This window comes from Cydia fagiglandana, chromosome 25, assembly GCF_963556715.1.
Source record: "Cydia fagiglandana chromosome 25, ilCydFagi1.1, whole genome shotgun sequence".
Taxonomy (NCBI): Eukaryota; Metazoa; Arthropoda; class Insecta; order Lepidoptera; family Tortricidae; genus Cydia; species Cydia fagiglandana.
In genome coordinates, this window is record NC_085956.1 from 11,401,362 (window position 1) to 11,429,054 (window position 27,693).

General features: G+C 46.4%; 2 protein-coding genes across 2 annotated transcripts in view; one reads left to right on the top strand and one right to left on the bottom strand.

Moving 5' to 3' along the window:
• LOC134677185 (small ribosomal subunit protein eS21) overlaps positions 1-15,547 on the bottom strand; it is a 96,953-nt gene extending 81,406 nt beyond the window's left edge. Inside the window, exon 1 of the mRNA XM_063535629.1 lies at positions 15,536-15,547. The gene's annotated coding sequence lies outside the window, so the exon portion shown is untranslated. The remainder of the gene's footprint in view (positions 1-15,535) is intronic.
• On the top strand, positions 1-26,841 carry LOC134676869 (vacuolar protein sorting-associated protein 53 homolog). The gene is made up of 19 exons (XM_063535252.1): positions 1-194; positions 3,009-3,215; positions 3,487-3,705; positions 4,352-4,475; positions 6,705-6,823; positions 7,746-7,913; positions 8,496-8,625; positions 9,295-9,365; positions 10,525-10,662; positions 10,760-10,948; positions 11,046-12,950; positions 13,830-13,980; positions 14,634-14,775; positions 16,118-16,226; positions 17,432-17,557; positions 18,478-18,629; positions 24,286-24,419; positions 25,572-25,762; positions 26,749-26,841. Exons 1-19 carry the CDS (start codon positions 72-74, stop codon positions 26,839-26,841), a joined length of 4,491 nt encoding a protein of 1,496 aa, XP_063391322.1. The 5' UTR covers positions 1-71.
• Positions 26,842-27,693: the final 852 nt, after the last annotated feature.

A 27,693-nucleotide genomic window follows, 5' to 3' on the forward strand; every position in this document is an offset into this window, starting at 1 on the left:
GTTAATCCTAATATTTGAGATTTGAGGAGTTGGGTTGGAGACGAATGATTTCAGCAGAAATAGGGTGAAACATGGAGTCCAACGGTCTGGAGGACAAGGATGTGGGGCCGGAGGTGCAGGTCAGCTTCCCCGAGTCCGTGTCGAGCCGCATCGAGGAGCTCATGGGCGGCACCGAGCAGTTCGACAGCGAAGAGGTAAACAAACCAGATTTCTATTTATTACATGTTCTGATGCTTATTTACCGTAGCAGTAAGCATTAAAATTATTACCTGAGAGCCAGTCGTTAATACTATAATATGATGTCCTAACTTTAGTAGTAGTAGCATATTATTTACAGAAAACAAATATACTCTTTAAAAAGAGTATTCTTGTTTGTAGACATTGAATTTAAAGACAGTGCTTTCTCATTTGTTGAGAAATTTAAAAAAGAGAAGGCCTATATCTTTTAGCCAATACTCATAATCATACTCATTTATTCATAAAGCCAATTTACATGTTCACTTTACCTCCTAGGTTCACCGATCCTGGACGAAGCCTTCCCGAATTACATTAATAATCAGCTTCAAAATTTTAAAAACTATTCGGACCGTTTGCTCACAATTAACCCTCACATGGCCTACACCATAATTAAATTTTGTTTGTTTGTCCCCAAATTTACTTATGTCCTGCGTTGTAGTCATTTTTGGAAATATCCCAACCTTTTGGAAATATTAGACCAAGAAATAAAACTTACAGTATCGTCCATTTTTAACATTACCTTTGACAACTCTCAGTGGTCCCAAGCCTCCCTGCCCATCAGGCACGGTGGTATTGGGATACGACAAACTTCTGCTGTCGCTCTTCCTGCTTTTCTTTCATCAGCGCATAACATTGAAAAACTGTTCCGAAAAATCCTAAAAACTGACCCCCTTATAAATTTGGACGTCCCTTTCCTGACGGAGGCTATCGACAACTGGAAAACGGCCTGCCCTAACGCGGACTTGCCCATCACTCGCCATTCGCAACACCAATGGGACGAGCCGCTCTGTCTGCTGGTACGGGATAATCTGTACGAAACGTCAACCAGCACCACAGAGCGCGCTCGTCTCCTTGCTGCGACGAAAAGGGAATCAGGCTCATGGTTGCAGGCCCTGCCATCAAAGAACCTGGGCACACTTCTCTCTACGAACACCTTCAGGATTTCTTTGTGTTTGCGCTTGGGGGTGGCCTGTGTGGCTCCTCATCTGTGCCAGTGCGGTGCAAACGTGACGCGTTTTGGTGTCCACGGTCTATCTTGTGCGAGAAGTGTCGGCCGTCTTTCACGACACGCGAGCCTAAACGACATCCTCCGCCGAGCTCTTGTCACGGCTGGGGTGCCGGCGGTTCTGGAACCGTCTGGTTTGGCCCGCGATGACGGGAAAAGACCGGACGGCATGACCCTCGTTCCCTGGAAGATGGGACGGCCTTTGGTTTGGGATGCCACATGCGTGGACACCCTTGCGCAGTCCCATCTTCCAGGAACATCTAACAGAGCCGGTGCGGCCGCCAACGCGGCTGAACACCTCAAGCGGCGCAAATATGCAGCCATTGATTCTGGCTGCATGTTTGAGCCGTTTGGGGTGGAAACCCTAGGGCCGTGGGGCTCTGGCGCCCACGGCATATTCGCCGAGCTGGCGAAGCGCCTCGTGGAGGCGACGGGTGACAAGAGGGCTGGCTCCTACCTTGCGCAACGCATTGGTATTGCCGTCCAGCGCGGCAATGCCGCCAGCCTTCTTGGCACCCTGCCCCAAGGCACTGAACTGGAGCCAGTTTTTTATTTATAGGTTATTTTAGTTTAGTAGTTATTTTAATTGTAGCTTTATGTAGTTTTAATTTTAGTTTATAATTGTTTTTATTTTGTTTATATTAAATAAACATATTATGAGTAGTAAGTACCATAACAAATTTACATGTCAAAATAAAATTAGAATTAAGGTTTACTCGGGTAATTCCGAATGTCGAAAACTGTCGGATAATTCCGAAAAGAGACTTTTATTATGATGGTATTAAGGGTGACTTTCATCTGAATTTCGGAATTATCCGACATTCGGTATTACCCGAGTACACCTTACACAGTTAAAATTGAGATCAAAATTAAACTTTAAATTAATACATTTTCTTGATTCATTTAAGTCTTAGTTTAGGTTTTTTACAATATTTAGCCAATACATTATTGTTATGTTTTCATTAACCCTTGTTTGTAGAGATGCCCCGAATAGTGAATTTGGCCGAATACCGAATATTCGGGCCCTCTCTCGGCCGAATACCGAATATTCGGCGACCGAATATTCGGCATGACATGCGAACATTTTGAGTCACAATTATTATGAAAATTATTCGCCAACAAAGTACAACGTTTGCTAAGATATATTTTTATGTTGATTGAACAGAATTAATGAATGTAGTTAGAGTCAATCAAATCAGACCCATGATAAAAATTAAATATTTTGCAATCAACAAATGCTCAAAAACGTGTCTTTGTATTTAACTACTTTCCAAGAATACATATTAAATATAGCTAGTTTTTGGTAATTTTTTGTGTAATTTTTCTTTTTAGGTAGGTGCAACAGATATTCGGTATTCGGCCGAATAGTAAGCAACATTCGGCCGAATACCGAATATTCGGCAAAATGGCGGAATAGGCCGAATACCGAATAGTTGCCGAATATTCGTGGCATCTCTACTTGTTTGTACATTGAATGTTAATGAAATTTATCAATTTACTAGCGACCCGCTCCGGCTTCGCGAGGGTTAACAAATTATACGCCTAAATCTTCCGCCAGAATCACTCTATTGGTAGCTGAAAACCGCATGAAAATCCGTTCAGTAGTTTTTGAGTTTATTGCGAACAAACAGACAGACGCGGCGGGTGACTTGGTTTTATAAGGTGTATCTACGCTAAAAGGATTAATTCCTGGCTTTACCGACCTTGAGTAAATAGTTTAAACTTGATTAAATGAATGAGCAATATCACTTCCATTTGTGTCCAGTTTGACGCCGTGTCCTACATCAACCGAGTGTTTCCAACGGAGCAGTCTCTGGCAGGAGTAGACAGCGCAGCGGCGCGCTGTGAAATGCGGCTGGCGGGTGTGGAGGCCGACATCCGGCGCCTAGTGAGAGACCAGGCGCAGCAGCGGCAGGACGGCCACGATGCGCTGTTGCAGGCTCAGCAATGTATTGCTGACTTAGCTTTACAGGTACACTCCTTCATTATAAAACTTAAGACAGGTTCCCAATCTTTTTCAGTCTATGACACACTTGCAAGTTGAAAATTTTATCTCGGCACCCTAACCTAACTAGGCTATTTCAAATATAAATATAGGATAGGTGACATGAGGAGGATTGCGCCCCTCTTTACAATTTACGGCGCCACAGGGCGCGCGCCTCACAGTTTGGGGACTCCTGATTTGAGATGCAATTATTGGTTGTGAAAAAATTCATTCAATATGTGGTTTGTTATTGAGTCAGGTGACAGACATCAACAAGAAGGCAGGTCGCAGCGAGAGCATGGTCCGCGAGATCACCGCGGAGATCAAGCAGCTGGACCGCGCCAAGAGCAACCTCACGGCCGCCATCACCGCGCTCAACCACTACCACATGCTGTGCGGCGCGGCCGCCTCGCTCCGCGCCATGGCCTCGCAGAGGCAGTACAGTGCGCTGTTGCCCCCGTTGCAAGCTGTCATGCAGGTAAATTACCTTTTCGACGCTGTGTCAAACACATAAGCTGTCACTCGGACGCCACATCACCGAAGTGTCAAAACTGAAATTAAACTTTATGCATATGTAGGTTTATATTGCTCTGTGGTCTGTGACCGATTAATCCGTCTTTGGCGTTGGACCTGCGGTGCGGATATATCGGTCATTGGCGTCCAAAAGGTTAAATCAAATAAAATAGGAAAGGTACGTTACAAAGTGGGTTACTGGTAAAGTTTCAGCGGTATTTATGCTTACTTGCGACAGTTGTGAGCTACATCTAGGTCGCATGGTAAGGACTATTAAAAGTTATGATTGTAATAAAGTCGTGCCAGACCTCATCAACTACTATACATTTTATGGTTCGATCGGGATATAAACACAGCTCTATAGATTTGAAACAAACAGTGAACTAATATGTTAATAGTTTCTGTTTAAAAAAAAACAACGGGTTGCACTCCGGGAGTGCCGGCAGAAGTGAAAACTCAATAACATTGTAACAGTTTTTCGATCAGGTCACGTTTCCGTCTTACGAATGTTACGGTCACGTGACTTGTCGCGAGTTTAACATTTTTTCCCCATTACAAAAAATGCACAGCGCCGCTAAAGAAGTTTTCACTTCAAAAATTGTTTCTGTCAGGTGCTGGAGCACTTCGAGCGCTACCGCGACATCCGCTCGCTGAGCGCGCTGCGCGACGACGTCACCGCGCTGCGGCACGCGCTCGCCGCGCAGATCCTGGCCGACTTCAAGGAGGCCTTCACAGGTGACAGCGCCCTTTCTATACAGGGTGTTTGGTACATCGTTTGCCAAATTAAAACGGCAGATAGGTTGAGTCATTTGCTATCTGCTCATGTCTAGAAAAAAAGAAACGGCCATCTTTTTTTTTTTACTACTGCTCAACCACATCCACCACATCCACCCCAATCACATCCGTACATCTGTTCCACCCCAATTTTTGGGGTTTGCCATAAGCCGCGCGTGGCGCTGTCGCCACATAGCGGCCATATCTGTGCTGATCGTAATAGACGCGTATTGTTAGAGAGTGAGTCTTCTGTACCTAGTACTATTATTTATTCTGTGGTACGGCTACCACCAGTTGTGACGTTGACATAACGCTCACATCTACGTACTTTACTTCCTGTAGTACATCTCACTTGCACTAATATGCCTGTACGAGCGAGATGCATAGAAAGTAAGTTACGTAGACATGAGCGAATTGTCAAAAGTGGTGGTAGGCGTACGTTCGCGGTCACTCTACAAACTGAGCTATCGAGACTTACTTGTTGACAGTGCATATTTCCACCATATCCTTCATATTCACAGAATGATTAAAATTCAGACCATTTGGTATAAACACAGACAAGACATCCTCTAGACGGAGCTTAGAGCAGTTATTTCATGAAGCCGATGCTGCCAAAAATACAGTGCGGGGGACGAGGTGAGCGAGTCCCGTGCCGTGATTGGTCCGTTTAAAGACACGGACGTCACACAAAGTAGGCCAAGAAATAAGAAGTTATAGAGGGAAATGCTAGGAACACAATTTTTGACTCCGTAACTTTGTTTGGACTAGTTAGGAGGTGAACATATCAAAAGTCCCCGGCCGTAGCCTCGGTGCTGGGGGGGAGAGGGGGGAAAGAAGGTCTCATTTTTCGGTTTTTCACTAATATCTTGGAAACTATGCGTCTTAGCGACATGACTACTGAGACAAACCAAAAGCTGATAAAAATTGTTACAAGTTTTATTCAGTCAAGTTTTTTGATATCTTGAATAGTTTTTGAGATATCCGCTCTTGAAAGTTTATTTAGGGCTTTAAATTTTATCTTGATATCTCCATTAGTGAAGCTGCTAGGCCGTGTTTGGTATCATTTTCGTATAAATCGGGGATGCTGAATTCATTTTTGGTATCACATTGACACCATTCCTAAGAAAAAACATATAAACTTTATACAAATAACTTTTTTTTTTAATTCCTCTTCACGCTTAAACCGCTCAACCGATTTAATTGTAATTTGGTATACAGATATTTCGAGTCCCAAGACAGGACATAAGATACTTTTTATCTCAATAATCATCCTTTAAAGTTGTGAAATGGAGTATGGGGGGAATTCAACTTCATCGACGAAACTGAATTCCTGAGGTTCATACTGCTTAAGGTAAGGTTTGAAGTCATGTTAGGTATCATTTTCATCTAAATCACAGATGTATACCATCCTAAATTTCACCTAAACCGGTTCAGCGGTTACTGACTCCCCATACAAACTTCCACCCCACTTTTCACATCCTCAAAAGATGCTTTTGGTCATAAAAACTATCCTATGTCCTGTGTCGAGACTGAAACTATTTCTGTACCAAATTTCAACGAAATTGGTTCAGCGGTTTAAGCGTGAAAAGGGATTTTAAAAAATATTTTTTTTTTTAAATTTTGTTTTTACTTCGGAATAGTGTCAATGTGATACCATAAATGAATTCAGCACCCCCGATTTATACGAAAATGATGCCAAACATGGCCTAACATCATCACTGATGTAGATATCAAGATAACATTAAAATCCCTAAATAAACTTTCAAGAGCGTCTATCTCAAAAACTATTCAAGATATCGAAAAACTTGACGGATAAAACTTGTAACTAATTTTATGAGCTTTCGGTTTGTCTTAGTAGTCATGTCGCTAAGATGCAAAGTTTCCAAGATATCAATGAAAAACCGAAAAATTCGACCTTCTTACCCCCCTCTACCCCGCAGCACCGGGGCTACAGCCGGGGACTTTTGATATGTTCACCTCCTAACTAGTCTAAACAAAGTTACGGAGTCAAAAATTGTGTTCCTAGCATTTCCCTCTACAACGTTTTTTGAGCATTCATTTCCTGACCTTGATCGCAAATGGAGTAAAACTACCGTATATTTGTGGCGATTATGCTCAGTCTGGAGGATGTTTTGTCTGTGGGTATAAATCACTGTAATTCGATAACAAATGTATTTGACATTGTTTCAGCTGGCAAAGCGAGCACAGTGTCCGCTAAAACTCTGAGTGAAGCGTGCGGCGTGGTGGACGCACTAGAGCCTAAAGTCAAGCGCGAGCTGCTCACGTGGTTCACCACTATGCAGTTGCAGGTCAGTTTCATTGGTTAACAGCCGCAGATAGGTACATAGATCTCGCTATGTAGAAAATAGAGCTAGAACCACACACAGACACAGGTATACAAGGGGGCTATTCATAAATTACGTCATTTCAAATTAGGGGGCGGTCTGGACATCGGATGACGGTAGCATGAAGTAGGAGGAAATGGGGTTATTTGAAGCATGATTTTTGGATGATTGTGGGTGGGGGGGGGGGGTGAAAAATCGTCAAAAATCGATGACGTAATTTATGGACAGCCCCAAGGTAAGAAAGTGTACAGTTAGCATGTCTGGCATGTAAGACACCTCGAGTTATGCATGATAACGCCTAGGGATGCCTTGACATTTCCAAGCACACCTCGGCATGCCTAAGGACGCCTCGGTAATATGTCGAAGGATCCTTTCCTTTGCCGTGCCATGCCGATAGGGGGCGCCAAGCCTTATTCTGCCTATTTTTCAACTCTGTGTATTGAACAGCAGATTTTCGTCTGTCTGTGTGTGTGTGTGTGTGTGTGTGTGTGTGTGTATGTCTTCTTCTTCCTCGCGTTATCCCGGCATTTTGCCACGGCTCATAAAAGTCTGGGGTCCGCTTGACAACTAATCCCATGATTTGACGTAGGCACTAGTTTTTACGAAAGCGACTGCCATCTGACCTTCCAACCCAGAGGGTAAACTAGGCCTTATTGGGATTAGTCCGGTTTCCTCACGATGTTTTCCTTCACCGAAAAGCGACTGGCAAATATCAAATGATATTTCGTACATAAGTTCCGAAAAACTCATTGGTACGAGCCGGGGTTTGAACCCGCGACCTCCGGATTGAAAGTCGCACGCTCTTACCGCTAGGCCACCAGCGCTTTCTGTCTGTGTGCGTGCGTGCGTGTGTGTGTGTAAGTTAATAAGGTTTGTATCGTTATAGGAGTACGAGCACCTGTTCTCGGCGGAGCAGGAGTGCGCTTGGCTGACGCACATCGAGCGCCGCTACGCGTGGCTCAAGCGCCACCTGCTGGCCTTCGAGGACGGCGCCGGGAACGTGTTCCCGAGGGCCTGGAGGCTTAGCGAGCGGATCACGACGCACTTTTGTGAGGTAACACTTCTGTGAGGTAACACGTTTGTGAGGTAACACTTCTGTGAGGTAACACGTTTGTGAGGTAACAGTCTGATGAGAATGTTAACGTATCATTTTTGAGAGGAAACTCTATGGCTCACACACATCGCGCGTCGCTACGCGTGGTTATTCCGAGGTCGGAGGTGGTGGCGGTTTAGTGAAAGGCTTACTATGTTTCGGTATATATGTGAGGTGAAATATTTGTGAATGCATTGTTGTGTTATGAAGTAACCCTTTTCGGAGGTATGTATTATTTTTGTGATTGTAACACTTTTGTGAGGTAAGTATACCACTTTTGAGAGATATCTCCGTGGCTCACACGCATTCCAATTTTAAACTAAATAAAAAAGGGTTGTTTTTTAATTGTTTTGTTTTAGAATTAAATAAGAGTCTCACTATACTCGGGTCTACTAATAATAATTGCCATAATTGTGTTTTTAGTTTTAAGATATATTTTGTAATAATATGTATGCTAGTTTTAAGGTATTATCTATGGGCCACTAGTTACCTGAAAATAAATGTTTTCATTAATTCATTCAATAATACAGTTAATACGTGTAGGTGACGAGGACCCAGCTGTCGGCGTTGCTGGCGGCGCGGCGGAGCGAGCTGGACGTGAAGCTGCTGCTCTACGCCATACAGAAGACGTACGCCTTCGAGCTGTTACTGCACAAGAGGTTCCAGGACGATGGTGAGTTATTACTAGAGATGCAACGGATAGTTGTTGGGCCGGATACCGGATATTCGGCTGATGGTCAGGCCGAATATCCGGTATCCGGCCGCCGGATATTCGGCCAGCGGAACTATACCTACATTTCGGTTTCTCAGGTGCCGCTGCAGGTTTGACCTGTTTCCTAGTGAACGTTCGCGCGGACTCATTTGTAGGTTCGAAATGAGTGCGCGTGCAAGTCAGTGGAATTATTAAATTGTTTTAAAATAATAAACAAGTACAATTATTATGACCGTGTCTGTTTCTTAAATCCAATTTGTTTACTCCGAAATCAAGCAATGTTACTATCCGGTATCCGGCCGGATAGTAGGTCACTATCCGGTATTCGGCCGGATAGTAAAACAATGGCCGGATAAGCCGGATACCGGATATTAACCGGATATCCGGTGCATCTGTAGTTATTACCTAAGGCCCCTAAAAAGTCTTCCTTTCACATGTATAGTCAGCATCAGAAGTTGCTAGGCGGACGAGGTGTTCAAAATTATCTTGACACTGTTATTCTCTTAACAATAAAGTCGCGTCAAGATCATTTTGAACACCTGGCCCGCTCAGCAACTTCTGTTGCTGACTGTACCTGACATGTGTGGAAGTGTAGGTATATGAATAACGTGTGTGTGTGTGTGTGTGCAGGGGCGACGTTGCCCGACAGCGCGGAGCTCTCCGTGGACCCGCAGGCCGTGTTCGACGCCGACGCCAAAGACGTGAGCTCTTTTACATACATACATACATACATATTATCACGCCTATTTCCCGGAGGGGTAAACAGAGCCACGGATTTCCACTTGCTACGATCCTTTACAGTAGGTACATAAGGTGCTACTTTATCGCACTAGTGCCGATGTCGAAAATGTAACCTTCTGACCGGCGCGCGTATCGTGCGCGGCGCGTCACCGCGAACCTTGCTGGCATGCTCGAAGGGTGATGCTGGGCTGAAGCCGCGCGCGTCAGTGGACGTCTTTGACGGTCAAAAGGTTAAAGGGCCATATGTACTGAAAAAGGTTCTCCGAAACTCCCTTCGGTCGTGTTTCAATTTATCGCCACTCATTGCGAATTTCTTACTTTTGTGCACATGTATTATAATGTAGCAGTGGCGGCGCGTCCATAAAAGCCGATTCCCACCGGCTTGCCTGTTTTTGGACGTTTCAGCAGAGTTGTAAAAGAAATATGTAAGCCAAATTAGCCCCGGCTTGCCGATGGCTATGTTTGACGCGCCGCCACTGTAATGTGGGTACTATTATATTATTATATTTTGCCCTCAATTTTGTTTGTGTGAAACATGTATCAAGGTGACTTACTCGTACACCGTGCGCCACAGGGGAGACGCGCGCGGTGAAACTATTATTAACCTTACCAAGGTTTACAATGGCTCGGGACATATGTCGGCGGCCGATCGTAAGATCAGGCAGATCGTAATGTTCCTGTGTATTGTTTTGAGGATAGTCACATTAAAATATATAGGTAAAATAGGTTCGTTAGGTTGCTTCAGATGCCTGAAGGGCAAACTGCCCAGAAATAGGAGCCCCGTCGACTAGGGGAACGAGTCAAAGATTTTCACGCTTCACGATATGCCTAGGAATTTCACGATATGCCTGATCTTACGATCGGCCGCCGACATATATACCTACTTTACTTTGTAGGGTTCCATAGCTAAAATGGAAAAGTCGAAACCCTTATGTTTTCGTCATGGCCGTTCTTCTGTCTATCAGCTATTTTACTCGGAAACTATAAAGTATATTTATAATGAAATAATGAACTTAGGTGTATTTGGTAAGCCGTTACTTTTTTAGAAGCAAAAGTAAAAAAAAAACATGTATTTTAAGGGGGTATTTGACTCCATCCAGTAACATTAACTTGTTATAGCCCGGGAGTATGGGCGGCGCCGCGCGGCCCGCTGGGCCCTGGGTCGGCATCATCGGCGCCTGCTTCGAGCCCTACCTGTCCATCTACATCAGCAGCCTCGACGCCAACCTGGCCTCGCTCATGGACAGGTTCATACAGGTCAGTGCCACAGTCCCGGGGCTCCGCCGCGGGCCCGCGGGCCGTGGGTCGGCATCATCGGCGCCTGCTTCGAGCCCTACCTGTCCATCTACATCAGCAGCCTCGACGCCAACCTGGCCTCGCTCATGGACAGGTTCATACAGGTCAGTGCCACAGTCCCGGGGCTCCGCCGCGGGCCCGCGGGCCGTGGGTCGGCATCATCGGCGCCTGCTTCGAGCCCTACCTGTCCATCTACATCAGCAGCCTCGACGCCAACCTGGCCTCGCTCATGGACAGGTTCATACAGGTCAGTGCCACAGTCCCGGGGCTCCGCCGCGGGCCCGCGGGCCGTGGGTCGGCATCATCGGCGCCTGCTTCGAGCCCTACCTGTCCATCTACATCAGCAGCCTCGACGCCAACCTGGCCTCGCTCATGGACAGGTTCATACAGGTCAGTGCCACAGTCCCGGGGCTCCGCCGCGGGCCCGCGGGCCGTGGGTCGGCATCATCGGCGCCTGCTTCGAGCCCTACCTGTCCATCTACATCAGCAGCCTCGACGCCAACCTGGCCTCGCTCATGGACAGGTTCATACAGGTCAGTGCCACAGTCCCGGGGCTCCGCCGCGGGCCCGTGGGCCGTGGGTCGGCATCATCGGCGCCTGCTTCGAGCCCTACCTGTCCATCTACATCAGCAGCCTCGACGCCAACCTGGCCTCGCTCATGGACAGGTTCATACAGCTCAGTGCCACAGTCCCGGGGCTCCGCCGCGGGCCCGCGGGCCGTGGGTCGGCATCATCGGCGCCTGCTTCGAGCCCTACCTGTCCATCTACATCAGCAGCCTCGACGCCAACCTGGCCTCGCTCATGGACAGGTTCATACAGGTCAGTGCCACAGTCCCGGGGCTCCGCCGCGGGCCCGCGGGCCGTGGGTCGGCATCATCGGCGCCTGCTTCGAGCCCTACCTGTCCATCTACATCAGCAGCCTCGACGCCAACCTGGCCTCGCTCATGGACAGGTTCATACAGGTCAGTGCCACAGTCCCGGGGCTCCGCCGCGGGCCCGTGGGCCGTGGGTCGGCATCATCGGCGCCTGCTTCGAGCCCTACCTGTCCATCTACATCAGCAGCCTCGACGCCAACCTGGCCTCGCTCATGGACAGGTTCATACAGCTCAGTGCCACAGTCCCGGGGCTCCGCCGCGGGCCCGCGGGCCGTGGGTCGGCATCATCGGCGCCTGCTTCGAGCCCTACCTGTCCATCTACATCAGCAGCCTCGACGCCAACCTGGCCTCGCTCATGGACAGGTTCATACAGCTCAGTGCCACAGTCCCGGGGCTCCGCCGCGGGCCCGCGGGCCGTGGGTCGGCATCATCGGCGCCTGCTTCGAGCCCTACCTGTCCATCTACATCAGCAGCCTCGACGCCAACCTGGCCTCGCTCATGGACAGGTTCATACAGGTCAGTGCCACAGTCCCGGGGCTCCGCCGCGGGCCCGCGGGCCGTGGGTCGGCATCATCGGCGCCTGCTTCGAGCCCTACCTGTCCATCTACATCAGCAGCCTCGACGCCAACCTGGCCTCGCTCATGGACAGGTTCATACAGGTCAGTGCCACAGTCCCGGGGCTCCGCCGCGGGCCCGTGGGCCGTGGGTCGGCATCATCGGCGCCTGCTTCGAGCCCTACCTGTCCATCTACATCAGCAGCCTCGACGCCAACCTGGCCTCGCTCATGGACAGGTTCATACAGCTCAGTGCCACAGTCCCGGGGCTCCGCCGCGGGCCCGCGGGCCGTGGGTCGGCATCATCGGCGCCTGCTTCGAGCCCTACCTGTCCATCTACATCAGCAGCCTCGACGCCAACCTGGCCTCGCTCATGGACAGGTTCATACAGGTCAGTGCCACAGTCCCGGGGCTCCGCCGCGGGCCCGCGGGCCGTGGGTCGGCACCATCGGCGCCTGCTTCGAGCCCTACCTGTCCATCTACATCAGCAGCCTCGACGCCAACCTGGCCTCGCTCATGGACAGGTTCATACAGGTCAGTGCCACAGTCCCGGGGCTCCGCCGCGGGCCCGCGGGCCGTGGGTCGGCATCATCGGCGCCTGCTTCGAGCCCTACCTGTCCATCTACATCAGCAGCCTCGACGCCAACCTGGCCTCGCTCATGGACAGGTTCATACAGGTCAGTGCCACAGTCCCGGGACTCCGCCGCGGGCCCGCGGGCCGTGGGTCGGCATCATCGGCGCCTGCTTCGAGCCCTACCTGTCCATCTACATCAGCAGCCTCGACGCCAACCTGGCCTCGCTCATGGACAGGTTCATACAGGTCAGTGCCACAGTCCCGGGGCTCCGCCTCGGGCCCGCGGGCCGTGGGTCGGCATCATCGGCGTCTGCTTCGAGCCCTACCTGTTTGACTGACTGACTCCAACCTGGCCTCGCTCATGGACAGGTTCATACACCCTGCGGCTCCGACGCTTTCGTTTGTTTGATTAAGCTACTGAAGTCACTTTATTTGCTGCTGAATTATTATAATTAGTTTTTTTTCTACTCGTCATCTGTAATTCGTGAATTAAGATTTCTTATACCAAACTGCATTTGGGTACTTTTAATATATGAGCTGCCAACTCAACTATAATATTTATCTCTATACAGTTTAGTCAACTATAATGAAATTGACCAATCACAGCTCGCCGCGGTCAAGAGGACGAAACAAAACCATAGCTCAAGTTAATTATTTATTTTAGGTTGTATTGTAGGAACAATTGCTTCATAAGTCAGAAACGCGCATATGACACCCTTAATACAGGAACATCCATGGACTACGAAAACCGCTTAGCGTTACTTGTTAGTCTCCATAGGCTACGGTGGCTAAAATCGAGAATAAAACTGTTTAAAAATTTAATTTAGCAAGGGCTAAGTACCAGGGCCCCATGAGTTACGAGAAGGTGTCGTTGACCAACCCGCCGGGCCGCGGCCGGGGAGCGTGCGAGTATGAAGGTATCGCGGCTACTCGCGTATCTTAGCTGTATGCTTTTGGTTTGTTCACCTTGATTCTACTAGTGTAAAGTATTATTTTTGTTGACTCGTAGAAAAAAGTATTGCACTCTCGTACCTTACTTAGGCAACTCAGCAAGCTTCGTTGCCTGAACACTCTCAACAAAGCTCTCTATTATATCACGATTGTATAAAATCCGAGTTTCCTTAGGACGCGAAGGCCCCGGCGGCGGGGGCGACGGTGGCGGCGGCGGCGGGGGGGGAGGCGGGCGCCGTGCTGTCGTCGTGCGCCGACCTGTTCCTGTTCTACAAGAAGTGCCTCGTGCAGTGCGCGCACCTCACCACCGGGGAACCCATGCTGGGTACGCATCTGCCTCTCCTCTCTAGACATAGGGCCGGTTGCACCAAACTGTTCGTATCGTTAAAGAGTTCGCATAATTTTTAAGTATGAAAAGTTTCATAGTGGCTACCTGTAGCAAAGCGACGAAATCGCGGAGTGAGCCACGCCTGCCGATGGACAGTTGAGAGCATAGATTAGGAATCCTCTAGATCGAGTTTAGAGCAATTATTTCACGCAACCGATGATGCCAAAAATGCGGGGGTGCGCGGGACGAGGTGAGCGAAGTCCCGTGCCGTGATTGGTCCGTTCAAAGACACGGACGTCACACAAAGACATTTTCGACTCGAACATAGAGTAAAATTACCATACGCGTGGCAGAGGGGGTAGCGCGACTATGCTCAGTCAGTTTACCTGAGGGCCATATTGCCCCTTAGAAACTTTCGCGCGGGCCACCGTCAGTTTTTGCGCCGGGGGAGGGTGTCTGGTTGCCGCTGTTAGGAACAGTTCCACTCTCAACGAATGCTGAACCCGGACAGTGGGCACTCGCTTTGGGTGTCGGCGGGCCGGATTGGAACGCATCGCGGGCCGGATTGGGCCCGCGGGCCGGGGTTTGGAGACCCCTGGTCTAGAGGATGTTTTGTCTGTGGTTGAGAGTGTCTCTGGTCGTGCCCGCAGAGCTGGCGGGCGTGTTCCAGAAGTACCTGCGCTCGTACGCCGGCGCCGTGCTGCGCGCTGCGCTGCCGCGCGCCGCGGCCGCCGCGCCCGCGCTCACGCTCGTCGCCAACCTGCACACGCTGGCCACCAACCAGCCGGCCCAGTGAGTACTCTAACCTTTTCCACGCCGCGGCAAACATAGGGGATGCAGTAACCGGCCAAACTTCATAAACGGTGTCGGTTACGGTTACGCCCGAATATCGGTTATAATCGGTTACGGATATTTTCGACGAAAAATTATCAATTTACAATGAAGTAATTAAAAAACTCCAAAATGTTTTATTTTAGTACCTCCAGTATTAGGGAATGTGAGTAAAAGTCTTCGTTTTTTAATAAAACGCACCAAATACAGTAAAAGTAAAATATGACCTTGGACGTGATACAATCTTCTTCCTCGCGTTATCCCGGCATTTCGCCACGGCTTATGAGAGCCTGGGGTCCGCTTGACAACTAATCCCATGATTTGACGTAGGCACTAGTTTTTACGAAAGCGACTGCCATCTGACCTTCCAACCCAAAGGGGGAACTAGGCCTTATTGGGATTAGTCCGGTTTCCTCACGATGTTTTCCTTCACCGAAAAGCGACTGGTAAATATCAAATGATATTTCGTACATAAGTTCCGAAAAACTCATTGGTACGAGCCGGGGTTTGAACCCGCGACCTCCAGATTGCAAGTCGCACGCTTTCACCGCTAGGCCACCAGCGCTCTATCAGGCCACCAGCGCTCTATCCATCTTGGACGTGATACAATATTCAATAAAAATATTTCATAAATAAGGGAAGTAAATTTAGTATATTTTGTTATTAATGACAACCGTAACAGGTTATTCGAGTTTCCAAAATTCGGTTATGAAATTTTGACAAAATAATCGGTTATAACCGAATATTTCGGTTACGATTATAACCGATTTGCATTCCCTAGTCAAACACAAAAGCTGCACTGCATCACGTCACCGAACTGTCAAAACTGAAATTGAACTTTATGCATATGCACGTAGGTCTATGTTGCTCTGTGGCTTGTGACCGATTAATCAGTCTTTGGCGTTGAACCTACGGTGCGGATATATCGGTCATTGGCGTCCAAAAGATTAATACTCCACTTACCATCCTTTCCACAGTATACATATAATGTAATCTTTATAACCTTTGTGTTTTAATTCAGCAACTAATTTAGTCCATCCTTTCAAAAACCCTCTCTCTGCTTGCTTGCTATTCTCTTGTTTGTTCTTTAAAGAGTTAATTAACGACTTCTCCCTTGTTAAACAAGTAACTAATAGTTTATCTCTGTAGATGTAGATGATTATTGAGTTGATTTAGCTTCATGCTGACGTTTAACTACTCTTCAAAACTGTACTGCTAGTGTAACACTGGTTAAAGTGGCATGAAAATAGTGGCATAATGATTGACACTGACAAGATATACCTATTTTGTGTGATGGTTGTAGCACGCAGCGGTACAGTGCGGCGGAGATATCTCGCGTGACGTCCGTGATCACCACGGCGGAGTACTGCCTCGAGACCACCGTGCACCTGCAGCAGAAGCTCAAGGAGAAGGTACCTACACTCACATTTGACACCAACACTGTCAGCTGTCCAGCGGGACAGTGCGGCGGAGATATCTCGCGTGACGTCCGTGATCACCACGGCGGAGTACTGCCTCGAGACCACCGTGCACCTGCAGCAGAAGCTCAAGGAGAAGGTACCTACACTCACAGTTGACACCAACACTGTCAGCTGTCCAGCGGGACAGTGCGGCGGAGATATCTCGCGTGACGTCCGTGATCACCACGGCGGAGTACTGCCTCGAGACCACCGTGCACCTGCAGCAGAAGCTCAAGGAGAAGGTACCTACACTCACAGTTGACACCAACACTGTCAGCTGTCCAGCGGGACAGTGCGGCGGAGATATCTCGCGTGACGTCCGTGATCACCACGGCGGAGTACTGCCTCGAGACCACCGTGCACCTGCAGCAGAAGCTCAAGGAGAAGGTACCCACACTTACTAATACCGCCATTTTCCATAGCGCAGAGATACCAACAGTCAAAAGATGCTAGTGTGACGCTATGACCCTAAAACTAAAATTATATTGTACGAGCCTCGATGCATATGTTTTCGTCAGGTGACCCCATTTTTTGAGGTTCTCGCGTTTGTTCAAACACCGTCCTCCTCGGCGAGGAGTGTGATCAGGAGTGTCTGCGCCGGTCCGTCACCGTAAACGCAAGCTCCTGATGACACTCCTCGGTACGGAGTGAAACATGTCGAGCGTTTTTCGACTTAAAATACGTGAGTGACCCGTTCTTAATATATTTAATATGTCTGTGTCTCACGGAAGTTTTGCTTATACTAATGTAATTTAATTTTATATGGTAATACTCTGCAACAACCAAATCCAAATACAAGAAATACCGTTTGTACTGAAAGAAAAAAAATAATGATTTTTTTTTTTTTGACGGGCAGGATTACAACATATGTGAAAAGGGCTATTACCAGGGAAAGCAATAGGGCTCTGCCAATGTACTGAAAATTTTGTTTCGAGCCCATGCATACAGCAGTGCTGTAAGAGAGGACAATATGATTTGGACAACGTTTTTGTAATTAATAATAATAATAATAATAAGGTTCCCATTACTGGGTCATTATATGTTCATGTGTAAAATTTGTTAAAATAAACAAAATTGTTGCGCGGAACTAGACGAAATCATTTGCATCGGGGCTCGTATAGCCAGTGTTGTTGTAAGTGTGACTTGTTGTGTGTCAGGTGGTGCCGCGCCTCGCCGAGCGCATCGACCTGACGCCGGAGCAGGAGTTGTTCCACGCGCTCATCGGGGACTGCATCGCGGCGCTGGTGGCCGAGCTGGAAGCCGCCTGTGAACCCGCGCTGCAGGTAACCGACTCGACCCGGTACAGGGCCAGTTCGACCCGGTACTGGGCCAGTTAGACCCGGTACTGGGTCACATCGACCCCGTACGGCATCATATCGACCCGATACTATGTTACTTTAACCGTATACGTCCGACGCCGGAGTAGGAGCTCTGCAATGTACTGATCGGCGACTGCATCGCTGCAGTGGTTGGCGAGCTGGGAGCTGCCTGTGAACAGTGTGGACCCGACCTGCCGGTTACCTGCTTCGACCTCACACAGGGTCATAAAGTGTCATTCGATGGAACTTGCTAACTATGTAAACAAACCCCCATACAGAAATCATTATTCAGTGACAGTTTCAATATGGCGGTTGGTTTACATAGTTAGCAAGTTCTATAGAATGACACTTTATGGCTCCTCTACACGATGGGCCAACGCCGGCCACTCCAAGGGACACATTTATGCGTTAGAGTGAGCAAGTGATATTGCTATCTGATTCTACCGCATGGCTGCGTCCCTTGGAGTGGCCGGCGTTGGCCCATCGTGTAGAGGAGCCATTACAGCCACGCTACAGGTACAGATGGAACCGGTACATGACCTTGTATCCATACTTCGACTCAGCAAAGGATCACTCCGACCTTATGTAGGGTCACATCGATCCTATAGCACTTTGACGGTTGTTCACAAATATCAGACTCTCAAATCATAAGCTTTTACAATAGTTTTTTTGCAATAGTTGTGAAAAAATGTTTTTTTTTAACTAACCCGTAATAGTGTCCCACTGCTGGGCAAAATGCTTCTCCCCTTGATTTCCGCAACTCCCGTTGTAGTGCTTTATTCGGCCAGTTACTGATCAAGGCGTCCAAGTCGTCCCGCCATCTCCAAAATAAAAGAATACAATTGTAATTTTCAATTTTCAACCATACTCGTATTATTTGTCAGGCGATGGTGCGCGCGCCGTGGCTGCACGTGCAGACGGTGGGCGACCAGAGCACGTACGTGACGCAGGTCATCATGCACTTCAAGAACACCGTGCCCACGCTCAGGGACAACCTGGCCTCCTCCAGGAAGTACTTCACGCAGTTCTGTATCAGGTATGTACATATGGCAGGCTGCACGTGCAGACGGTGGGCGACCAGAGCACGTACGTGACGCAGGTCATCATGCACTTCAAGAACACCGTGCCCACGCTCAGGGACAACCTGGCCTCCTCCAGGAAGTACTTCACGCAGTTCTGTATCAGGTATGTACATATGGCAGGCTGCACGTGCAGACGGTGGGCGACCAGAGCACGTACGTGACGCAGGTCATCATGCACTTCAAGAACACCGTGCCCACGCTCAGGGACAACCTGGCCTCCTCCAGGAAGTACTTCACGCAGTTCTGTATCAGGTATGTACATATGGCAGGCTGCACGTGCAGACGGTGGGCGACCAGAGCACGTACGTGACGCAGGTCATCATGCACTTCAAGAACACCGTGCCCACGCTCAGGGACAACCTGGCCTCCTCCAGGAAGTACTTCACGCAGTTCTGTATCAGGTATGTACATATGGCAGGCTGCACGTGCAGACGGTGGGCGACCAGAGCACGTACGTGACGCAGGTCATCATGCACTTCAAGAACACCGTGCCCACGCTCAGGGACAACCTGGCCTCCTCCAGGAAGTACTTCACGCAGTTCTGTATCAGGTATGTACATATGGCAGGCTGCACGTGCAGACGGTGGGCGACCAGAGCACGTACGTGACGCAGGTCATCATGCACTTCAAGAACACCGTGCCCACGCTCAGGGACAACCTGGCCTCCTCCAGGAAGTACTTCACGCAGTTCTGTATCAGGTATGTACATATGGCAGGCTGCACGTGCAGACGGTGGGCGACCAGAGCACGTACGTGACGCAGGTCATCATGCACTTCAAGAACACCGTGCCCACGCTCAGGGACAACCTGGCCTCCTCCAGGAAGTACTTCACGCAGTTCTGTATCAGGTATGTACATATGGCAGGCTGCACGTGCTGACGGTGGGCGACCAGAGCACGTACGTGACGCAGGTCATCATGCACTTCAAGAACACCGTGCCCACGCTCAGGGACAACCTGGCCTCCTCATACTCATACTCATTTATTCATAAAGCCAATTTACATGTCAAATAAAATTAAAATTAATACAGTTAAAATTGAGATCGAAAATTAAAAATGAACTTAAAATTATATATACAATTGTAATGAGAATTAAAATAAAACTTATTCACATGTCGAATTAAAATTAGAAATAGTATACATTAAAATTGAGATCTAGAATAAATATTGAAAATTTAAAATTAAGATCTGTATTAAAATTACAATTAATATTAAAACAAAGCCGATTTACAAGTCTAAATAATATTGAGATCAAAATGTAAGTATAAAAACAAAAGTCGAAAATTAAATAAAAATAATAGTAAATGTGATACGATTTTAAGATTAAAAAAATACAATTAGAACTTAGTCAACAGAAATATTTAATGTCAAATGAGGTATAATTAATATTATACATTTAATAAATAAAAGTTTGTTACATCTACAATACGGTTCAGATAGGCACTGACCCTGTATGCATCACGAACTCCCCGTAGGTGTAGAACGGGTGATCGATGAGCCAGTTCTTTAAACGGTGCTTAAAGTTGCATAAACTTGGTGCATCAATAACGTTTTGTGGCAGTTTATTATAGACGGTAGGCCCCATTACATGAGTTAATTTATTTGATTTCTTTAATTTCCTACTAATTCCTACAAGTTTCCTAGCATTCCGCGTATTGTAATTCGACCCCATCTCTTTCGTTTTATAAGTGTCTAAGTTACCTCTCACGTATATCGCTACCTGCATGATTACTATTGCAGGCAGTGTAAGAATGCCGAGTTTTTTAAAAAGCTCTTTGGCAGGGGTGTCAGCAGGCACTCGCGCGATGGTCCTGACGGCACGTTTCTGCAGGCGAAATACTCTTTCCCATTGCGCACAGAGACCCCATAGCTCTGCACCATACTGTATCAGTGAGTGTACAGTAGCGAAATAACAGGTTCGTGCAACCTCTGGAGCCACTATCTTCGCAACACGACCCAAAGCGAAGCATGCACTTCCTAATTTGCCGCACAACCTGTCAACGTGCAGATCCCACTTTAGGCCTTGATCGATTTGGAATCCTAAGAAGGTGGTGGCGGTGGTTTGCTCAAGCATTTTTCCATCAATCTGGACTCTCAGCGGCCTCGTACTGCGACCCGACAAATTGAAGTGCAAGAAGTGCGTCTTTTTTAGATTTAAGGCTAGCCCGTTCCATGCGAACCACCGAGACAACTGTGCTGCCGCGATGTTCAGTCCTTGCTCTAAACCGTCTGTGGTAGGCGCTGTAACGATCGCGGCAACGTCATCGGCGTACATTAGAGTTTCGGCGGCCTTAATTGACTCGGGTAGGTCGTTGAGAAGTAGGGAAAAGAGGATATTTGATACAGATGATCCCTGCGCAACACCCATCGTCGCTTCCAAAGGATCCGATCTTATCTTTCCGCCGTCACCTACTACAATTTGAGATCTATTTCTGAGTAGGCTAGTGAATAGAGACAGCGTTGAGCCGTGAATGCCGTAATGCTGCAGCTTTGCCGTTATCACAGCGTGGTCTGCAACATCAAAGGCCTTCGAAAGGTCGCAGCACAAGATTGCGACTTGCTGTTGACCTTCCCTGGCAGCCATGGTACGGCGGATTAGTTCCCGGGTTAGTGAAGTCGTCGAATGCACGCAGTTCTGTATCAGGTATGTACATATTATACCGATTACAGGGACCTGGACCTGTGGACCACCACGCTGACATATTCACACCTGACACTGACATCTTCTTGGGGGCTATTCATAAATTACGTCATTTCAAATTAGGGGGGGGGGGGGTCTGGACTGTGTGTGCTCCCGGTACTGGTTTTCTATACAAATACAGTACCGGAACCGGGAATTCCCGGTTCTCGCCATACAAACTCAGCACCGGGAGCATTCCCTAGTCTGGACATCGGATAATATGATGGTAGCATGACGTAGGAGGAAACGGGGTCATTCGAAGCATGATTTTTGGATGATTTTAGGGCGGGTCAAAAATCGTCAGTAATCGATGAAGTAATTTATGGACAGCCCCTTGTCAATTTCTGGGTAGATAAGTAACTTACGGTACCGGTCAGGCGGTCAGGTGACAATACGGTATTTTCCTACTAGTCAAATCAGTTACTTTTTTAAAACTGTCAAAACGATTTGCTAATATGGAATTTATATGAAACATTACATCGTGACGTCACGGTCAACTCACCTACTTTTTATATTTCTATCCGATTTATTAAATAGAACTTGTGTTTAAAAATAACTCCTATCTGTGTTTTTCTAATAATTATCTGGTGCTTTATTTCATGCATGGTGTAAAATAATTTATTTTAAATACAGTATAATAAATACCCTTTTGTCACCGTGGTGAAACAGGGCCCACTCAGTTCCGATTGCGATATGTGACAAATGCCTAAGTGACGAAAATCAATATGTCATAAAGTAATAGAGATCACAATATGTCATAGAGACACTACCAGAATAAAACTACTAGAATAAAAGAAGCGAAATCTCTTATGGCAGAACAGTTGTAAAAGTGTCGAGCTGTCAGCTGTAAATAATAGTTCCAAATCTCTCCATAGTAGCGCTAGAGTAGCTAAGGACGTAGGCGTTATTGACGGAGTGAAGTGCGCTGTCAATGATTTCAATTTTTTTCTATTAGCCACGTCAAATTAAGCCGAATTTGGGCAAGCTGCGGAAATAATTCGTGTATTTTTGAAAATTGGTACAGGCATACCTTGTGGTGTCTAGATAAACATACTAAAAGTCCTCGAGGGTAGGGGGTGTGCTGGGGGTGTAGAGGGGGGTTGAAGGTGCCTTTTTTCATATTTTTGCTCATATCTCGAAAATGTGTACGAATTGCATTATAATTACTTCGGACAAAAGTTTTAACATAAAATTTACTACAAATTTGGTTATGTTTATTTTTACTCTGCGATCAATACTTTAGGAGCTACAGGCTGTTAAAGTTAAATAAGTGATAAAAAATAGACGGTTTAAAAAAACGTCGTATTTTCATAATTGTTCATAATAAATAAAAAATTTAATTGAGAATAAGCAAGCTAAATGACCTGCTGATAAAATATAAAAAAACTGGCCAAGAGCATGTCGGGTCATACTCAGTGTAGGGTTCCGTAGTTACCCGTGCGTCAAAATAGACTATTTGCAAAAACTCAAAAACTGCTTAATCGATTAGGTTCGCTATATTTTTCTCTGAAAGTCTTTACTAAGCTTTACTTTCACGATTTTTTTCATATTTTTTGGACCCATGGTTCGAATGTTAGGGGAACTAAAGTGGAAAACACAACTTTTTTTCTTTCAGATCGATTATTTCCGAAAATATTAAGCAGATCAAAAAATGGTTCTCGAAGACCGGTATTCGTTTTAAAAGACCTATCCAACGACACCCAACACTATAGGGTGGAAGCGAAAAAACATTTCATCCCCTTTTTAATGTACGGCAGCCACCCTAAAAAAATATTTTTTCTAATTTATATTTTACAACTTTGTCAGCGTAACTGATTTATATATTCGTGTCAAATTTAAACATGAAAACTAGAAAAAAGTTTTTTTATGGTGGTTGCCCTACATTAAAGTGGGGATGAAATTTTTTTTCGCTTCCACCCTATAGTGTGGGGTGTCGTTGGATAGGTCTTTTAAAACGAATAAGGGTCTTCACCAACCATTTTTTGATCAACTTAATATTCTCGGAAATAATCGATCTGAAAGAAAAAAAGTTGTGATTTACCCCTTAGTTCCCCTAACTTTTGAACCATGGGTCCAAAAAATATGAAAAAAATTGTGAATACATAACTACATAAATACTTTCAAGGAAAAATATCGCGAACCTAATCGGTACAGCTGTTTTTGAGTTATGGCAAATAGTCTATTTTGACAGACGGGTAACTACGGAACCCTACACTGAGCATGGCCCGACATGCATATGGCCTATTTTTTTATATTTTATCAGCAGGTTCCTTAGCTTGCTTACTCTAAGCTAATTTTTTTATTTGTGATGAACAATTACAAAAAAACGACGTTTTCTTAAACCGTCAATTTTTTATTACTTATTTAACTTTAACAGCCTGTAGCCCCTAAAGTATTGATCGCAGAGTAAAAATAAACAACCAAATTTGTAGTAAATTTTATGTTAAAACTTTTGTCTTAAGTAATTATAATGCTATTCGTACAGATATTCGAGATATGAGCAAAAATATGAAAAAAAGTACCTTCAACCCCCCTCTACACCCCCAGCACACCCCCTACCCTCGAGGACTTTTAGTATGTTTATCTGGACACCACAAGGTATACCTGTACCAATTTTCAAAACTACACGAATTATTTCCGCAGATTTTTCTAATTTGCTTAGGCTATATCAAATATTCTAGGTATTGTAGCGCCACCTATTTAAGGTTTTATTACGGACACTTTTTGATACATGGAGATTTTTTTCCTTACCTTTACCTTCCATACTAGGGTATTTCGCCAGTAACTGGCAACTTTCAGTAACTGGCCGTCCTAAACTAAAAATGAATAATATTCACTTATAAATAGAATTCATTTTAGTATATATCACTATATATTCTCTTACTGGCGAATTACCCTATCTACTTTGTAATATGTTTTATGTATGTGTAGATTCGCGAACTCGTTTATTCCGAAGTTCATCCAGAACATATACAAGTGCAAGCCGATCTCGACGGCGGGCGCCGAGCAGCTGCTTCTGGACACCCACATGCTCAAGACCGCCTTGCTGGGCCTGCCCTCCATAGGTAACCATATAACCAACGTCAATAAATATAGGCTCTGCCATCTTGTGGCCTGAATCGAAAACATTAATATGTAATTATTGTACATTGCAATTTTTTTAACTGGTTCTGTAGCGTTCGACTCGCCGGCACTCAGTAACCGTAGAGGGACCACCCATTTCTTGGCAAATTATTTTTCTATGTGTTCATTTTGAATCTTATCGTAATTTCCATAGGGTTGTAATTCAATAACTAGTTAAAGTGACCGATGCAGGTAGTAGCACGTGCCGTTTTACTTAACAATAGAGAAACGATTAGCCGTTCGGGGCCAGCTACAAATCGGACGACTATAACTTTTATACACACGCATACAGCGTGTGTCTGACCATGGGGCTTTAAATCTAGGGCTCGATTCTACTCGCTAAACTGACCTACTTTTACTATTGCACCAACCCCGAAACCCCGAAACTATTTTTTTACTTTTTCATACATTTTGGCTGATCGACGTTTTCTATGGAAAAGCCAAAAAAATCCCCGATTTTAGGGTTGGTCCCATAGTAAAAATAATTCAGTTTAGCGAGTAAAATCAAGCCCTGGATTTAAAGCCCCATGGTCAGACACACCGTGTATATACCGCACGTGTAGTAACAGTAATAAATTGTGTAAAAATATTTCTCATAACATCAATGTACAGGGAGGGAAATGGGGACTACAATTGTATGGAGAAGGCGGTCCTCTATTTATAGGCTCAAATGGGACTAGGCCCGTCACGTCTGCCGCATGCATCCACAGAACAGATGGGCTAGTTCAGGGGTCTCCAAATTTTTTTTCCTGAGGGCCATATTGCGCCTTAGAATTTTCGCGCGGGCCAATGTCGGGTCTGTCGGTGCCCAAGGGTGGGGGGGGAGGCGCTGTCGGTGGGCCGTATTGGAACGCTTCGCGGGCCGGGGTTTGGAGAGCCCTGGGCTAGTGGATGCCAGAAGGTGAGCGCGGACGCGGCAGGCACCGACGGAAATGGCGGGACGACCTAGACACTTTTCTCAGTAACTGGCCAGAGCAGGCGCTATGTCGGGAGTCGCGTAGGACAAGGGGAGAGGCCTTTGCCCAGCAGTGGGACACCTTAAGGCTAGCAAAGAAAAACATACACACGGTGCTGAAATAAATCGTTTCCTCCAGGGTCTGAAGTGAAGCGTCCCGCGCCGGCCACGTACACCAAGGTGGTGATCAAGCTGATGACGAAGGCGGAGATGATCCTGAAGCTGGTGATGGCGCCGCTGGAGGGGGCGGGCGGCGCGGGAGGGGGGGAGGCCTTCGTGGCGCAGTTCGTGCAGCTGCTGCCCGACGCCACGCTGCAGGACTTCCACAAGGTACGGGCCCGAGAGGCCGAGAACACAAACAGACAGATGAAAGTGGCTGAGTACAACAGGTCCTCACCAAGGGCAGGCGTGGCTCACTCCGCGATTTCGTCGCTTCGCTACAGGTAGTTAAAACTACATCCGTTTGGCCCCAATTTTAGGGTTTGCCATAAGCCGCGCGTGGCGCTGTCGCCACCTAGCGGCCATATCTGTGCTGATCGTAACAGACGCGTTTTGTTAGAGAGTGAGTCATTTGTACCAAGTACTATTATTTATTCTGTGACCAAGGGCTCAGGACCTGCCAGCCTAACCAAGGTGACAATCGCTATCGCTTAGCGAAATGCTTTAATTGTGTCTCTCTGTCACTCTTCCATATTAGTGCGACAGTGACAGTTGCGTTACGATCGCTACGGAACAAGCGATTGGCATATGTTGGTTACGCGGCCTTTTCAATCCGGAGGTCGCGGGTTCAAATCCTGGCTCGTACCAATGAGTTTTTCGGAACTTATGTACGAAATATCATTTGATATTTACCACTTACGGTGAAGGAAAACATCGTGAGGAAACCTGCATACATCCGCGAAGAAATTCAAAGCTGTATGTGAGGTCCCCAATCCGCATTGGGCTAGCGTGGGGACTATAGCCGAAACCCTCTCGTGCTTGAGAGGAGGCCTATGCCCAGCAGTGGGACGTATATACAGTATGTGTCTGACCATGGGGCTTTAATTCCAGGACTTGATTTTACTCGTTAAACTGAGCTACTTTTACTATGGGACCAACCCTAAAATCCGGGAAAAAATTTTGGCTTTTCCAAAGAAAACGTCGACATCTGATCAGCCAAAATGTATGAAAAAGTAAAAAACTCCGGGATTTCGGGGTTGGTGCCATAATAAAAGTAGCTCAGTTTAGCGAGTAGAATCGAGCCCTGGATTTAAAGCCCGATGGTCAGTAACACCCTGTATAGGCTAAATTATTAAATGTATGTATTGTAATGGCAGGTCCTGGACATGAAGGGCGCGCGGCTCGGCAAGGCGCAGCTCGCCGCGCTCGACGCGCTCTTCAAGCACGCCGCGAGGAGCGACAACAACTAGATATACTTTACGTATTATCAACCTTATTGTTAACGGATTAAGCTCCACTTGTAGTCACTATACAGTGTGGAAAGATAAGTCGGGCCCTGGAGGGAAACTACCTTAAATCCTTAACCTAGCTCATTTTACTTAAAGGAGACATTCCTTTATTTTTAAAAAGAAACAAAACTGCATTCAGAGAATTTTTCTTTTTTTCTTCGATTTGGCTTGTCTAAAAAAATCTTGAGTACTAAATATTAGATTTTATGCATATTTTGTACGACAGACGAGTGTAAGACCTAATGTTTCTTGGAGAAATTTTATCAATAACATTAACTGTATCGACTAGTAGAATAAAATTGCAAGTTTTTATTTTTTGGAATTTTTTGTCGGTTCGAGTCCCGGGCTAGGCAAGCGAGTTTTAGAAAATCTTTGAATGCAGTTTTGTTTCTTTTTAAAAATAAAGGAATGTCTCCTTTAAGTAAAATGAGCCAGCTTAAGGATTTAAGGTAGTTTTCCTCCAGGGCCCGACTTATCTTTCCACACTGTATGTTGTTAGCTCCATTAAAACACACAAAAATATTTTATATACTGAACGGTGTCCAGTTATAGAATTTATATCAGTTAAACTAATGAAAAAATTATTTAGTAAACTGGACTGGGTAGGGTGTCTGTTACAGTTAGTCGCCACTCAAGTCAAATGAAGCCTCATTGTGAAGAGTGGAGTGGCCAATTAGGCACTATGTAGTGGCTAATAACATAGCAGTTACCCCGTGTAAGAATTATTCCTAAGCTTTATAGATCATATTTTTAGCATTAAAAATAAGGTAAACAACCTTGATGTGTCTTTTAATTGAAAAACAGATTTTAAAA

Bases quoted from the DNA above. Each gene is read 5' to 3' on its own strand.
- LOC134676869 (XM_063535252.1), top strand. From the start codon at position 72: ATGGAGTCCAACGGTCTGGAGGACAAGGATGTGGGGCCGGAGGTGCAG. The intron at 16,227-17,431 runs GTACCTACACTC...GTTGTGTGTCAG, and splicing joins AGCAGAAGCTCAAGGAGAAG to GTGGTGCCGCGCCTCGCCGA. The intron at 24,420-25,571 runs GTAACCATATAA...CGTTTCCTCCAG, and splicing joins GCTGGGCCTGCCCTCCATAG to GGTCTGAAGTGAAGCGTCCC.